Source organism: Carettochelys insculpta, chromosome 11 (genome assembly GCF_033958435.1).
Source record: "Carettochelys insculpta isolate YL-2023 chromosome 11, ASM3395843v1, whole genome shotgun sequence".
Taxonomy (NCBI): Eukaryota; Metazoa; Chordata; order Testudines; family Carettochelyidae; genus Carettochelys; species Carettochelys insculpta.
The window spans coordinates 23,198,249-23,215,087 of NC_134147.1; the positions used below are offsets into that span (position 1 = coordinate 23,198,249).

The window sequence follows — 16,839 nt, forward strand, 5'->3', positions numbered from 1 at the left end:
TACGCATGTGCCCGTTTTCTTGTATGGAATGTCTATGCTTGTAACAGGTTCCAATTTTGTCTGTATTAAGCTCTTCGGGATGGGACATGAGCCTTATTTTATATTTTGTAAAGACCCTTCAGACATTTTTCATGACTCTAAGTAGCCGCCATCTCTACAATTTTCAAATTTTCTTCAGGAATGAGTACGTTTTCGTTAGAAATTACATCCCTAGATTAAGATTGTGAATAAACATGTAGTAGTAAATTAAAACTTTATTATGCCTGAAATAACGATTAGCATGTCAGTTGAAAGTCTTGGACACAAATCAGATATCAGGAATGGTGACATCCAAAAACCTGTAGAACACTTCAATCTTCTTGGGCACTCAGGAGCAGACATACAAGTGGCCATTCTGCAGCAAAAAAAAATTCAAAAACAGACTCCAAAAAGAAACTGCAGAGTTATAATTAATTTGCAAATTCAACACCATCAATTTAGGATTGAACAAAGACTGGGAATTGCTGGCCAGCTACAGAACAAGTTTCTCCTCTCTTCGTGTTCATACCCACACATCAGCTGCTGGGAATGGGCCACATCCTCCCTGACTGAATTGACTTCATTAACTCTGGCCTTCCTCTTGATTGGTAACTCCCTCTTTTCATGTGCCTTTATATTTATACCTGCCTCTGGAATTTCTGCTCCATGCATCTGACAAAGTGGGTCTTTGCTCATGAAAGCTTATGTTCCAATAAATCTGTTAATCTACGAGGCGCCACAGGACTTCTTGTTGTTTTTGTGGTTACAGACTAACATGGCTACCCCTCTGATAATTGAAAGTATTTATATTCAAACATTAATAGACTTGGTGTTTCCACAGCTTTATAGCATGCACAGTCTTGTTTATTATGTTTACCAAGTTTCATGTTATCCCAAAAGGTTAGGAAGACATGGCTCATAATGGAATTAGCTGGATTTTCCTAGCTCTCTCTGCCTATTATATACACACCTACATAATATTGAAACTTCAGAGAATGAACAAAAATTACCAACTTACTAAAAGTAAGTTTTACTAAGATGTCCCTCGAAAGAGCCATTTATAAAATATTAAAAATGCAAAACTGCTTGAAACATTTTTTCTCCAGTATAATTCCACTCTTGAAAATGTGTTAATTTTCACGGAAGGTTTTACCACAGTATATGCATTTTGTGAACAGAATTTACCTGTTTCCAAGCAAAATGCATGCCCAAATTTATTTTTAGCAAAGAAAGCTTTGTTTTGCCAAAATAGCTGAAAAAGAAAACTTGAAGGGTGTGAAAAATTGGTGCTTAATTCTGTGAATCAAAACAATGAATTTCACAGTTTTCCCCTTTGGCTACAGCAAGAAAATAGCTTAGGTTTTCTTTTCTCTTGCTTTTCCCCCATTTCCTTTTCAAGTGCTTAATGTCGTCGTTTCCCCGACCCCTTTCCTTACAAAAAGTAGAGTGAATATACTCTTCCAGTAAAAGGCTGTATTGAGCTCTGGATCCACACTTTAAATAAACCAAAGCAGTTCCACAGGGGATGAAAGATGGATAGAATGATTAATAAGGTTTTTATTGACTCAATGTGGCTTCAGTATAACAAGAACTATGGGAGTTTAGGATGTTTTATATATGGAGAAGTATGCAAAGCTCTCTGTGTGCTATCTCCAGCCAAACTAATATTCACTTGTCATGGATGTCTGTTGATGAGAATGAGAATGATGGTTCTGTTGTAAAGCAAAAGTCTCCAAAGGTTCATATTACTAAACTTAAAAAGAGAGCCTTTGCTATTTAAACTTGAAACATTTTCCATAAATAATAAACATAGATAAAGTTTTTGATTGTAAAAAAATATGCAATAAAACCTTTAATCCATTGCTGATATGTGGCTCCCGTATTGCTGGTGACACAAATGACTGCCTAACCCCGTAGGTGATTCAGAAATAATCACTGAAATCTAGATTTTGGCAACTCTCTGAGAACCCACTTGAAAGCTGACACCATTTTTGTTACTCTGGCAGCAACTTTCTGTACTTTCCTCTATGTTGAAGGTAATTTTGTTGGAGGGTTGGTTTTTTTTTTTTCCTCCCTCGCAGCTATAGTTTTGCATATACTGCAAAACATTTGGGTTGATGATTGTAGTTTTTAAATGGCTTCACTCTAATTCTGCACCTTTTGGTTTTCTGTGGTCAAGATATTGAGGGTCACTGGCTTGAAGATTCATTCAGAGTGATTTTCTATGTGGCATAGCATATAACTATAGAAACTGAATTTTAAATTAGGATGCAATTATTAATTCTGAGAGCATTTGCATGCTTATCATGTTTCGGGGTAGAAATTATACCACGTAACTTGCAATTTGAATAATGAATGCACTTTAAAACATCTATGAAAGATGGACATGCATCCTGGTTATACTATGGAATTGCCACATCATTTGCTGTTGAGAGCAGGCAATGGACCTGGAAGGGAACCAGATTCATATGTTATTAAATGGGAGTAGTATGACAGACAAACCTAATACCAAGTTCCTGGTAAACATATTGTGACTGAATAACTTAATGCTGTATATATTGAAAAGATATTGTACACAGTTTCCTTCAGTTTAAGCATGTACGTGAATGTTCCAAATTACCAGATACAGCAGTATTGTTAAGTAAAACAAAGGGAAAATGTATTTCTCATCCACAGAAGTTTTTCAGTTTTTTAAAAATGTTCCCATTGTACATTGGAACAAAAGCAGGACTGGTCAAAGGAATTTTTGGTGGGGAAAGGAAGGCAGACAGGCACACCTACCCACACACCAGAATAGCTAAGAGCTTGGTGGTTAGGGATGGGGACCAAGGTTCAAGTCCCTAGGCTACTCCATACACAACAGGACTTGAATCTAGGTTTTTCATTCCTAATAATTCTTACAGTTTCTGACTTTCAAAAGGAGCATCTCATGTAGAAGTCTACTTAGCATCATGGCTACTAGTTGTAGGCTGACTTTTGCCTGGAAGCACTTTCTATTTTTTTTTCCCCCAACCAGATGAAGTTGCAGGAAAAGTTCAGGAATTGTTTTTTAAAGAAGGAATATTGTCTCTACTGCACAGTTATTATAACACCCCAGTATAGGATGTAATAAACGGCAAATATATCCACCTTTCATGAAATCTGAACGTTAAGCTCCAAAGGCCTTGATGTAAGATGCATATTTTGAACAGTTCAGCATGTCCCTTTTGGGAGGGCTTCAAAATGTAGACTATCCACAAAGAAGTTTGAAACTGAGGAGGCCTCAAGTTAGACAAAGGAGTGGCACACCCCTGCCTGAGTCAAATAGTTATGCAAATAAACAGTAATTAAAGCAACACTTTTGAGTATCTGCTTTCAGATTTTTTTCTTCTGTGCTGTTTTTTTTGGATATATAAATACAACTTCCAAAAAGGATAGGACTGGGTTGTTTCAGTTCTTAGGATGGATAAATTGAAATGGCATTTTCCCTCCTTTGAGATTTGATTTATTTATAACTTTCTGGGATATTCATGCATATAAAACTTTGCTGTTGTTTTCTGTGAAAGAATTTTCCTCCTTTCCTTTTATTGGCCCCATTTCTTCCAAACACCAAACCACAGATGCTCCATTACAATGATGTCAGCCTTACTACATGCTCCAGCTGTTTAGGTGCATTTATAAAGTTCAGCCCTGTACATTATGCCATAAATGTATATTTCATGTATAAACATCAAGCTAACATCCTGCAGATCTCTCTAAGTGTAACTTTAATGGAGGATCAGTGAGTTTTAAAAATATTTAAAGGTATTTAATCTTTCCGTTGGCAATATTTTTATAGCAGGTTTTCCAATTATTCTTTTCTCAAGCAAGGTTCAAAGATTCCACCCCCTCCCCCACCCCCGTATATTTCATCTTATGTGATTTTTGGAAAACCAGGGAGTTTTTTTAGTAAGACAATATCTATTTTAAATAGAGACGTCTGAGTGAAAATATGCTTCTGTCCACATCTAGTCCTGTCCAAGCCCTCATTACCCTCATGTTCACTCACCAGTTTACCATGCCAAAAAAACTCAATTTCAGGATGTGCCAACTTTCAAAGATGTTCCATGTCACAAGATATTTTTACATTGTAATGATGTATAAAAACCTACATGGGTAAATTAAACCTGGATCCAAATTGTCAAGGGCCGTGTCTACATTAGCCAAAAACTTCAAAATGGCCATGCAAATGGCCATTTCAAAGTTTACTAATGAAGCGCTGAAATACATATTCAGCGCCTCATTAGCATGTGGGCGGCCGTGGCACTTCAAAATTGATGCGGCTCATCCAGACGGGGCTCCTTTTCGAAAGGACCCCGGCTACTTCGAAGTCCCCTTATTCCCATCTGCTCATAGGAATAAGAGGACTTCGAAGTAGCTGGGGTCCTTTCGAAAAGGAGCCCTGTCTGGACGAGCCGCGCCAATTTCGAAGTGCTGCGGCCACCCGCATGCTAATGAGGCGCTGAATATGTATTTCAGCGCTTCATTAGTAAACTTCGAAATGGCCATTTCGAAGTTTTTGGCTAGTGTAGACACGGCCAAGGTCTTTCACCCTGAATTTCAGAATTGAGGATGAATTGGACCCACTGAAACACAGCCTTTTATAGGGCCATTATAATGCAACCCCACACAGTTGACTTAGATTGTTCTGCAGTGTATAATTTGTGTCATCTCCAAATACTCTGTCTCCCACACCCTTCCTCTGTGGATGTGCATGGAGCGTCAAATCCAATTCCCATTGAAACCATTAGACTCCTTTTGGCTTCAGGGAAAGCTGATGCATGCTAAGAAGGAGCATTCACTACACGCCCTGGAATGTGGTGTTCCTTACATATATTAGTAGTGCTGCTGTGTTCCTGTGTCTGAATTTCATGTATACCTTGTCATAATTTAATGGAGGTGCTGTATGTATTGAAAGAGGTGCTCGGGCTCAGTCAGGTGCCAGGGTTCAGGAAGATTTTTTATGTTCATAACTTACACAGAAAGCCTGGAGGTACTGGGTCTATGAATTAAGCACTGTATAGGGGACCATCTTTGCAGCCCTTCTCCTCAGGTGTTCATACCCCAGAAGGGTACCACCAAGGTTACAGGGTGAAGAGAGCCTTTCACAGGCCTCTCTGTACTTGAATGAATTTCACTCTCAGTGGTATATATTGGTCTGTGTACGTTGCATCTAGTTCAGGGGTGGCCAACCCATGGCTCTTGAGCAGCATGTGGCTTCTTGAGACATTAAATGCAGCTCCTCCTCAGAGCCATGCACCAGGAGTGCCATATGCTGCTCCACACATGTGCCCCAGCACTTGGCAGGAGAAGTGTGTGGCAGCAACAGTGGCGACGGCTCTGGTGAGTCATTAGCATCAAGTTAGAGCATGGAGGACTGGGGGTGCCTGGCTCTGGCAAAGCTTTAGGGCATTGAGTTAGAGCACAGAAAGAGCTGGGGGTGCCTGGCACTGGAGGAGGGGGTGCGGGATTGGGTTGTGGGGGCTGGGGGTTCCTGGCTGTCATGGAAGGGTGGGGGACTGGGTTATAGCAAGGAGTTGGGAGTGCCTGGTTCTGGAGGTGGGGGGATTGGGTTAGAGCGGGAGGCTGGGGGTGCCTGGCTCTGGGGGAGGGGAATGCATTAAGCCACATATTGTATATTTATTTTTATCTATCAAGAGAATAAATATATGATATGTGGCTCTTTGCACTCTCTCCACGTGGCTTTTAGCACTCTATCTGAGGCTTTTCATCCCTAGCTGGTTGGCCACCCTGGTCTAGTTGTTTATTGTTTGTTTGTTCTATGACATATTAAAATGCCCTTAATAAAAGCCTATGGCTAAGAAACTTGGTCATGTACAATAGAATACGTTATCGTTAATTAGTGACTCTTATATTTACAGATCCTTTGTCATCCAGCAAATCCCAAGCAGCAATCTCTTCATGGTGGTGGTAGATAATGAATGTAACTGTGAATCTATCTTGCCAATTACCATGGAACCCATAGAAATACGGTATATCCTTTATTTTCATTATTGTAAGAGGGAAACTCAAAGTGTGAATATTGAAAAATTATTTACCATGTATTTGCCTTTAAAAATTCTAGTCTGTGTGATTTAGAAGCCTAATAGGTATAGCCTCAGCTATTGTAAATTGTCGTGGTCGCATGGAAGTAAAGCCAGCTGGGGATTTGCTCCTTAGTCTTATTTTCTCAAGTGACTTGGGCATTTAAGAGCGTAAGTCCCATTGAGTGTCAATGAGAGTTGTTCACCAACCTTACTAAGGTGCTTTTGTAAGGCAACTACCTGCATATTTACACACACAAACACCTTTGTCAATATGGCCCTAGGAGTTTGCTACTGCTGAAAATAGGACATAACCTCATAATCTTTGGTGCTTTTAAAAATGGTACCCATATTGCCAAAAATAACATTTTTAAATTGATATCTCCTTTGTTGTAATGCAATAAATAACCATTTCCTTAACTTTGTATTTTAGGATTGGCTTGATACAAAGAAAGGTATCAATTTGCGTTGTGAAAATATAAAAATTAACTCTGTAATAAAGTAAGTTGGTACTTTAATTTGTAGTCTAAACACATCTTGTTTAATTACTGCACTAGAGTTTGGGATATTTTCTTCTCATAAATAGGAATCCACCAAAAAGAAAGTGTAATATATGTTTATTGCATCATGATAGACTGTTTGTTCACATTAAGTGCATATGAGAGCAGCAATACAATTATGTCCCACTTCTTTTATTGATTGGTTGTACTTTGGAGGAGTGAGATGGGGTAGGGATGGATGGATGGACTTCAAATCCATTCAAGCAAACTTTGAATACTTAAATGCAGTGATTATAAGATCTCTCCTTAACTACTGTGAACATAACGAGTCCCTGAAATGTGAGCGTTTAAAATCCCAGAAGATTAGAAGGCGTCCAGAATCTTGTCATGGATTTCATCCAGAAGTAAGTTTTTATACTGCTTTCTTACCATCTAGAGTAAGCATTTTTTTCTAGAGTAGTTATTTAAAAAGCATTCTTCTAGTGTGAAAAGCAATTACATATTCTGGACATTCTGAACACAATAGTGAAGAGAAGTTGCTGCGTGTTTGCAAGCAACGTAGACTTTGTCTATTGGGCTTCTGTGTCATAGCAAAGTGTTATTTTCGTACCTCACAGTACAATGGCTGTGGCTACACTAGCAAGTGACATCGAAAGGGGTAGTCCTGATCCGTCACTTCAAAGTGAGTCATTTTGAAACAAAGCGACTACACGCAAAATGCAGATTGTTGTTGCAATCCACAACATTAAAGAGATCCCCCGTCCTTTCAGAAGGGAGTGGCTACACAGCCCAGAGCCTCCTTTCGTAATACCAGGGAAGGAAATGGCAAGGGAAGAGTCAAATGGCTAGCAAGCCCTTCCAGGAGCATGGGCCAGCCACCCCCTTAAGGGGCCCCACCCAGACAAACCTACCCTCCATGCACATGCTGAGGGCTCAGGATGCTTGCAGCACATGACCTTCAGCTCAGCACTGGTGGGGCCTTGCTCAGCACCAACACTGCAGTCCGGCATGGACCTGCAGCACTTCACTGACGGGGACATCCTGGACATCATATGCAGCCTGACGGCCATCCTAGCAGCATACCACTTTGGGCTCCATGCTGCCCGCCACGTGGCCAGCCTCCTGCAGATCCTCCCACGGTACATCCAAAGCATCTCCTTCCCCGGGCCCACTGTCACCTCTGGCAGTACACCACCAGTGGGGAATGGTGGGACAACATCATCCTGGAGGACTGGGACGAACAGCTGTGGCTCCGCAGTTTTGGGATGAGCTGGGCCACCTTCATGGAGCTGGGCCAGTGGCTGGCACCAGCACTTCACCACCAGGACACCCACGTGAAGCTTATGCTCCCCATGGAGAAAAGGGTGACCATTGCCATGTGAAAGCTGGTCACCCTGGACAGCAGCTGTTTAGTCGGCCACCAATCCAGGGTAGGAAAGGCCACCGCTGGGGCCGTTCTTCTAGAGGTAAGGCAGCTGGGGTCATGCACCCATAGTGGGGCCCAGGGAGAAGATCCCGGGGAGGGTATCCCAAGGAAGGGGTCCCCTGCATGCTATCACACACTCATGGGTGCCCATGCCCTCCACCCCGTGCAGGTCATCAATGCCATCAACTGGATCCTCCTGCGCTGGCTCATCTGCTTGGGGGATGTGGACACCGCCATGGCCGGGTTTCAGCAGCTGGGATTCCCCAATTGTATCGGCGCATTGGACAGCACCACGTTGCCATCTAGGCCCTGCCACACAGATGCAGACAGTACATAAATCGGAAGGACTACGATTCTGTTGTTATCCAGGCTCTTATGGATGCCACAGGGCAGTTTACAGACATTTGCATAGGCTGGCTAGGCAGGGCCCACAATGCTGACATCCTGCGCAACAGATGGCTCAGGCACAGGATGGCTGAGGGCACCTATGTCCCAACCATGGGAGCTCCCTGTGTGGCGGACAACCATGCCCCCATGCATTGTTGCCGACACGGCCTACCCCCTCCAGGCCTGGCTAATGTGCCCCTACATGGGCCACACCAATGAGAGCCAGGACTGCTACAATGCCTGGCTCAATCAGGCCAAGAACATGGCGGAGTGGGCATTCGGACAACTGAAGGCATGCTTCAGTTGCCTGCTGACACGCCTGGAAGTGGGCCTCTCCAGCATGCCTGCGACTGTGGGTGCATGCTGTGCTTTCCACAGTCTCATGGAAAGCATGCACGAGATCTTTGTGGCATGCTGGGTGGTTGAGTCTGTGCCACGGTATGACCAGCCAGGTGTAGTCCCGTGCTGCCAGGTGCACTGGGACAGGGTGCACATGCAGGAGGTCCTCTGGGAGGCCTGCGCCGGGGGCCCCTGTGACCCGGCCCCAGCCCCAGCCCGCCCCACACAACCCCCACCTCTGCCTCACCAGCACCCTTGCCTGCTTACATGTCCCTCACCATCCCCACCCAATGCATGACATGGACACTGTCCAGTAAAGTTACCTGTTGATATTTCAAACCCCAAAATGCCTCCAACTATTTACGGGGGGTGGGGGAGGTTAGGGGCTGAACTATTTACAGTGGGGGTGGGGGGCCTCACTTGTCCATGGGGTGGGTGCACGGGAGCCACGGCGGACCCTGGAGCTGTGACCGCCCCAGTTCTGGGGCCCCCATGGGGCTGGGACGATGCTGGGAGCACCAGTAGGTAGGGGTGTGCTTGGGGTGTAATTGCCTCAGACTCGGGGGTAGAGGGATACTGGTGGGGCTATGGCCAGGCCGGCTGCGCCTGCCGACTACGCGAGCCCCTCCCTCTCAGCTGAGGTCATGCCAGGCGGGAGGGGTGTCAGAAGGTGCAGAGGCAGGGGCAGCAGGGGGGCGGGCGCGGGGACCACAGGAAAGGCCATCCGTGGAGTAGGCAGCTGGGCTAGGTGGTTGATGATACCCTGAGTTAGGGTATCAAGGTACCCTGAGATCTGGTCCCAGGCCACCCAGTCCATGGAGAGCCATTCCTGCAGTAGGCGGTTTTCTTCCTGCCATGCAGCTGTATGGGCTGTCGCTAAGTCCTCAGCCTGGCTGTGGCAGTGGGCTCCCCCGGCATGGCACCCAGTCCTAGGGGGGCGTCGCTCCTTCCCCCTTGCCAGCTGCTGCAAGGCCCCATAGCACATCAGGGGGGCTGGGGTGGCCTGTGGACATCAAGGCTGTGAAGACATAAGGGGAAGGGGCGGCATCATGTCAGACAAGCGACCAGGTACCATGGGCTTGTGGCCACATCCCCATCACCATTCCTCCCTGCCCTTGGCGTGGGGGCTGAGGCAGCCCAGCTGCTGGGGGGTCCATCCATGCTGGGCCAATGGTGGAGCTGGGTTGGCCCCCTCCCTGCCCTTCCCAGCTACATGCCCCATGTGGCTGTCTATGGCCTCGTGTGGGGACCCCCTTCACATGTGCGGCTCCTCTCTGATGACAACCATGGCTGTCCCCAGGGCACCTGGCCCATAGCTGCTGGCCGTGTGTCCAGGCCTATGCTGGAAGCAGCGGGGACTGTCCCCCCCACCCCACATGCCCTGGGGCGGCCCTGCCCAGTCCTACCTGAGGGTGCCTCGGGGGAGGGCTGGGGGGAAGTGACCCAACTCATGTCCTCCAATGGCACAATGATGTATAGGGTTCCCTCACTCCCACCCTCACCGTTGCTGTCCTCGTTGTTGCCCAGCAGCTCTGGGGGTGGGGTTGGTGGTGCTGCAGAGGGTCCTGGTTCTGGTTCCTCACCCTGCCCCTCCGGCTCAGCTGTGTCGAGGGTCTTTCATGGTGGTCTGGCGTCCCTGGGTCTGAGGAGGTGGTGCAGGTCGTTCTAGCAGGGGCAGGCGGCAGGCGCTGTCCCTGACCACCTGGCTGAGTCTCGCGCCTTCTCATACCCCGGTGCAGCAACTTTACCTTCAAATACACCTGGTTGGGAGTTCAGAGGTGGGTGGCCCCTTGCCGCCAAGGTCTCGGCCAGCCAGGCAAAGGCGACTGTGTTCCGCTTCCACCCCTCCATCCTCAGCAGGATGTCCTGGTCCCAGACCTTGGCCTCCAGCCACAGGGTGCCCCTCCTCTTTGGGGGCTGCCTGGGGCCCTGGGAGTCCTGCCTCCTGGTATCTTGAGATCCCGGGGGGTCCTTACTACTGGCCATGCCTCTGCCTGGCTGGACTCCTGCTGTTCTGGGGGGTGCTAAAGAGTGTTCTGTGGAAAGCACATGCTTCTATGGTTGCCAGCGCACTCTCAGTTTGCTGCATGGGGTTTCTGTGTCCCTGCAGCTTTCAGGCAGCTGGAGCTGACATCCATAGAGCCCTGGCTGCTGGCCAGGGCATCTCAGTGTTCCAGGGAGGGGCTGGCTCCACGGAGGACTTGTGGTTTCGAAATGGTGACCGGGGAGCAGCTACACATACTTCCTTTAAAAACCAACGTTGAAGTGAGGCGTTCCCAAGACAGGAGTGGAACAACTCTTTCAAAATGATCACCTTTTTATTTCAATGTTGATTTTGAAACAAACAATTTGTGTGTAGTCACTCTGCTGCTTGTTTCAAATAACACCTCCTTTCAAAAGTGGTTTTGGAATTAATTCCTAGTGTGGCCACAGCCAACATGTAAGAGGCAGAGGAATCAGCTGAGCACAGAATTGGGAGGCAGGAACTTCTGAGATCTCATTCTAAGTTTAACACTGACGGCTAAATTCTTCCCCATGGTACTTTCTGAAACCAGTTTACTTGTTATGTGTGGTACATTGATTATTTAGCTGGGACTCCAACATCATGCTTTTCAGATGTAACACTCAGCACAAGTGCTACATATGTTATGTGCCTAAGTATCCACTCTGCTGAGGCACAGAGGGGTAATGACTTGCCCAAGGTCATGTAGCAGGCCAGCGACAGAGTAGAAAATGGCTTCCTGATCATCGTTATTTTTTCTGTGTTTTGATTACACAAATTTTTCCTTTATTGAATCTGCCATCTAATGCACAAGTTCTTTGTAAATACCCAAGCATCGCCATGAATGTTAATGCTTGTTTCTTAATTCTTCTATGTTCTTTTCTTTAGGAGAATGCAAGAGAATGCGGGGGTGTTCTAGGACTTAGTGCTAAACCTGGTCTTGTCCTTCCTCCACTGCTTTTGGCAATTTTCTCAAGGTGACATTGACTGGTGTGTTCACTTGGCATGCTAAATACATGAACAAACTGTGAACTGAGAAATGGTGCAACATAGAAGACAAGAAATGTAGTCAAAACATCAGCATTTCATGATTTTAAACTGTTGATGAGATAAACTCTTAGACATACGTTGAAAAAGATTTATCTTTTTACTTTGCAAGCCATGCAAATATGAATTTGCCATATGATAGTCACAATTCATCAAAAAGGACTTTATTAGATATAAAAATAATGTTCATTACTTTCTGCTTTGTCCCATTGAAACCAATTTAAAACTATGTACTTTTTAAATAAAGTATATTAAAATCACAATTTCACTGTGTACTTTTTTAAAACTATAGCAACTCAACATTTTTCCTGAACTACTAATGGGGACAGAATGAAACAGGTAAGGGGAGATTTCACCAGTACAGGCTTTATTCAATTATTTGTGAGATAATGGGAAGCTTGAAGATATATCCAATACCTATTTTTATAATAAAGGCTGAGTGAGCTGTATTGATAACTGAGTCAATGCAGCATAAGTACATCCTGAAATTGCAGATGTGCTTCTCTTATTTTGTTGAACAAGGACACAGATAAGTTTCTCTGATGATTTGCTGTGGAACTGGAGTGTTTTTACTATGGAACTGGAGCATGTTAAAAATGAACCAAAACCCATTGAAGTCTCTATTGACTTCAACAGTTTTGGTTCTAATTCTTTGATAATATGCATCACAAGTGGCAAAATTCAATATTTAATGTTTTTAAAATATATGCAAATGTAATTGACATAAAAGAGGGGATGATTATGATAATATATTAGCATTTATCTTCTGCTCCTCAACTTTACATATAGTAAGCGTGGAATAGTTAGGTCAAGTTCCCTATGATGAAATGGAGAGCCAGAGAGATTGTGAGATGCTGAAGTCCTGGCATGAGTTGGAATTCATTTGTAGTAGTGCTTTGTTTATTCCTCAGTCAGTCACACTACTCAAATCTGTGACTGGAAATCAGACTGTGGGGAAAAAAGTTACCTAAGATATCTTTGGAAGACTTAAGCTACGCTTCTGGCAAAATCATGGTTGCCACAGTTAATCTTCCAGAGTTCAATTTAGTGCACCTAGTGACGTGCTAAATCAAACTTCCAGGATGTCCACATCAGCACTGGTACTTCTGCTGCTTGTTAGGAGTAAGGGAAGTCAACAGGAGCATTCACTGCCATCGAATTCCCTCAGTGGAGATGGCGCACAAGCCCGAATTAAGGTATGTTGACTCCAGCTATGTAGTTAATGTAGCCAGAATTGTGTACTTTAATTCGATCTTCTTGTTGAGCATAGGCCTGCCCTTACTTAGAAATATACAGGATCAAATTTCGAGTTGAGCACAGTAGGCACATGCCTAGGAGGCGCCTTACTGCTCTAAAATGGTGTGTAGCATAGGTCATCTGTAGGTGAGGGGTTGCTGCAGATGCTGTGTCTAGAGGAGCATGAGGGATAAATCCTGCCTTGGAAACATTTTGTAACTGTTCAGATCGAGTCTTCAGTCAGGTGCTGGAGCCCACAGTAAATACTGCGTGATATGGTAAAACCACAATCAATATGTTAAAAACCTGTATTATTTGGTAGCAGAGGGAGGCTGACAGTAATTACCATTAAAATTTTAGAACTTTTTTCTAAAAAAAAAAGGCTTATAAATACATGAAATATTGGCAACTTGACCCTATGAGCAAATTGATTTCCTGCTAATACAATGTGAACACCCCCCAATAATAATTAATTGTTCATTATGGAAAGTAGACTAATTTCATATTCAGGAAAGCATGGAAGGAATAACATTAAAATACAGTCATGTTAAATCAATATTGCTGAGAAAAAAGGAGACAGCTCACTTTATTTCCCCAAGTTAGTCAAAATTATAAAGATCTAATTCACTAATGTGCATCAAATTACTCACTGTGCAGAATGGAAAATTCCAAAGAAAAATAACTGCTGGGTGTAAAATGATGTTTCATCCAAGATGTGTGCTACTGACAGCATTGTTAAAGTATTTGGTAAGTTCCTTTAGAACTTGGTTGTTTGCTGGTGGTGGGGTTTATCTACCACATTTTGGTTTGGCCATGCTGTTTCTCATTTCTGTCTTCAGAATGAATGTTCCCTAATTGATGGTACTCCTTCTATTCAACTGAAATTAAGATTTATAAAATGCTCTGTAGGAACTTATTCTGTATTCCGCACATCATTCATGGGAGCGTTGCACAGCTGAGGGCAAAGTGGTAATGTATTGTGTGATCCTTAAATGCATGAATCCACTGACCCTTAAATCCTGAGCACACATTCAGAGATGCTGAAGAAGAGGTAGACTGCTACCTGATAACATATTGCAGGTGACAAGGGATAGAGGAATTTCCCTCTCCCCAAAAGACCATGTTCAAAAAGACTGATATGGTGGTGGATGCTGTTTGAACAGTTGAGGGATGGAAAAAATCCAGTGGATAAACACTGGTCTTCATGCATCTTGTAGTACCTGAAAAGTCATACAAGACCTGATCCAAATCCCCATTAAATCAAGAGAAAGAAATATGTGTATTCACATTTATTTATATATGCAAACCAAGAAACTGTATATTTATATTTAATAAACAGGAAACTCAGCTATAACTCTACAGTTTTATCACTCTAAATCCTGAGGCTAGATCCACATTTTAGCGTGATACTATCACTATGTGCTTCTACACAGTAATAGAAGTAGCTGCAGGATTCTGCTGCTGCTCTTTTTCTTGGTAGTGGCATTAATTTCAAACTTATTAACCCCAGCTGCCTATTTTTCCTTTAATCTTGATACAAAGAAAATGACTTTGGGGCTCAGAACCAGACATGAGCACACCATTTTCTAATATCTTGTGTGGGAAAGCAGCCTGCTGGTATTTGTCGCAGCTCCAAAAACTCCTTTAAAACCATATATTTATAGCCCAAGGGAGATTCTGCAGCTGAGCCATCTCCTCTTGTTTTTTCTGTGACACTGAGATAGCCCAACCCACTGCCAAGGCCAATTCTGCTATATATATGTTAGGCAAAACAGGTGGTTATTTTGGGCAGGAAAGAATAAAGGCTGTAGTGATTGTTTCATTGTGTAGAGGGCTACAAGGGACATATTTTATTTGGCTGTATCAGAGAGGTAACCGTGTTACTACCGAAGATGGGGCATTTCCACCCTGACTGAATAGATCTTGTCAGCTCTGGCCCTCCCCTTTACTCAGACCACCCCTCTTTAAATCCTCCTCTGAACACGCCCCCCCCCCGACTCATGCATCTGATGAAGCAGGTCTTTGCCCGCAGAAGTTTTATGCTACAAAATTTCTGTTACTTTATAAGGTGCCACAGGACTTCTTGTTGTTTTATTTGGCTGGTAATCCCTAGAACAAGTCACTGGCTTTTTGAACCATTTGGTTTCAGAAGATAAGGTAGAAGTTTGTGCTAGAAGGTTTGGGTGAAAGCAGTTCTAGCTATTTCCTTTTCTCTCTTAAGCGCTTTCAGGTCTTGTGCCCTTTATACTTTGAAAGGAGAACCATGGGAATTGTATGAGCCTTGTCTCCATTGTCCACTCATTCTCCTCTCTTAAGGAACATACATACAAACAAATCTTCCTCCCAAAATTCCAAAGAAACCTCACTCCAACTCTATGAAAATGTTAGGTGGTTGACCTTAATTTTTCTTGATTAATTAGACTGTTTCCTAAATTTTCCTCCAAAGACACCTGTTTGAGTACCACCTTTTGTCCTAGTTTTCATCTAGGAGGCTGACTATTCCTTGCCATGCTAGTAAAATCCAGGGCACAAACTGAGTATTATTTTTCATCCTTCATCTTCTCATTCTTTACTGTGCTCACTGTGCTCTTTGGTTCAGTGAAATTAGCAATTTATGGTGAAAATAAGTATTTTCCTTAGGTGAAATTAATTGAACTTCAACCTGTGGAAGGTGCCAGGATTTTCTAATACCCACTAAAGGGCTGACAAGTCAAGTATTCATACAGCTGTAATGGCATAGTTGGAACTAGGCACACAGATAAATTTTCAGTGGTTCAGATTTCAGATGGTTCAGATAAATACCCAAAATTCATATACCTAGCTAAGTAAATAGCTGAATTGTCTGAATCAGGCCTGCTTGGCAGACTCTAAAAAGGAATTTGTGACAGTCAAGCAGAGGAGGTGAACTGCAAACAGCTGGGGAGAGAACTTTTATCTGGGAATGCATTTCAGTGGTTTACTGGACTGCAAAAAGGAGTTGTGGCAAATGGGGCAGTACCTCTTATTCAGTGAACGTTGGACCTCTTGCCTAAAGAGCTGGAGAGGCTGTTGGATTGATGTAAGTGAGAATCCATGTTAGGCAAAGAGCGTGTTCTTTTGTAATGCTTTATGATCAATTATTTTCTTGCTTGGTATCCATGAAATATGTGTTCTTTAATTAATAACCTTATGCTTCATTTTCTATAAACTGAAGAAGGGAAACAAGCAGCCCATGAGCCAGACACAGCTCACCAGGGTTAGCCCCTGGCAGGCTGCTAGCACTAAATTTACCTTTACATCTCCGGGTATGGCTACTTCTAGATAACTTTGTCAGCATCTTGCTGGTCTCAACCAATGGAAGCTACAGGAAGCCACGTCCCAGTCCACACCACTTCCAACAACTCCCCTTGGCTGGGAATGGCAATGCACAGCCAAGGAAGCTGCAAGTGGCCCTACTTGAGGACAATGCACTAGCTGCCTGCCAGGAAACCCTGGTGAGCGACATCTGGCTTATTGCTTATACCCCTTCTATAAACCTTCTCAGAACTCTCAGAGGGTAAATCTGATGAAGTGGGTCTTACCATGGAAGCGCATTACCTAATACATAAAACTGATGGTCTTTAAGCTGCTACAGGACTGCTTGTTTCTTCTCAATGCTGTGTACTGAGGTAGAGGGTGTGTCCAAAGTCAACTAATAAGCTGCTGTGCATTCTGGATCTTCGGGGACGTCGGTCTTAATAATATCTGTAAGTGACCAGCAAGAGATCTGGATGTTGTAGAGATGTGTTTCTGAGGCACTTGGGAACTGGGATTCACTGATTGTTACCTGTAACACAAAATCAT

At 43.9% G+C, this 16,839-nt stretch overlaps 1 protein-coding gene across 1 annotated transcript in view; it reads left to right on the forward strand.

Moving 5' to 3' along the window:
• Positions 1–11,990, forward strand: part of CACNA2D3 (calcium voltage-gated channel auxiliary subunit alpha2delta 3) — a 710,484-nt gene extending 698,494 nt beyond the window's left edge. The window contains exons 36-38 of the mRNA XM_075005060.1: positions 5,919–6,031; positions 6,902–6,984; positions 11,623–11,990. Of these exons, the coding sequence (XP_074861161.1) occupies positions 5,919–6,031; positions 6,902–6,984; positions 11,623–11,715 (289 nt within the window). The 3' untranslated portion in view covers positions 11,716–11,990. The remainder of the gene's footprint in view (positions 1–5,918; positions 6,032–6,901; positions 6,985–11,622) is intronic.
• The last annotated feature ends 4,849 nt before the right edge of the window (positions 11,991–16,839 follow it).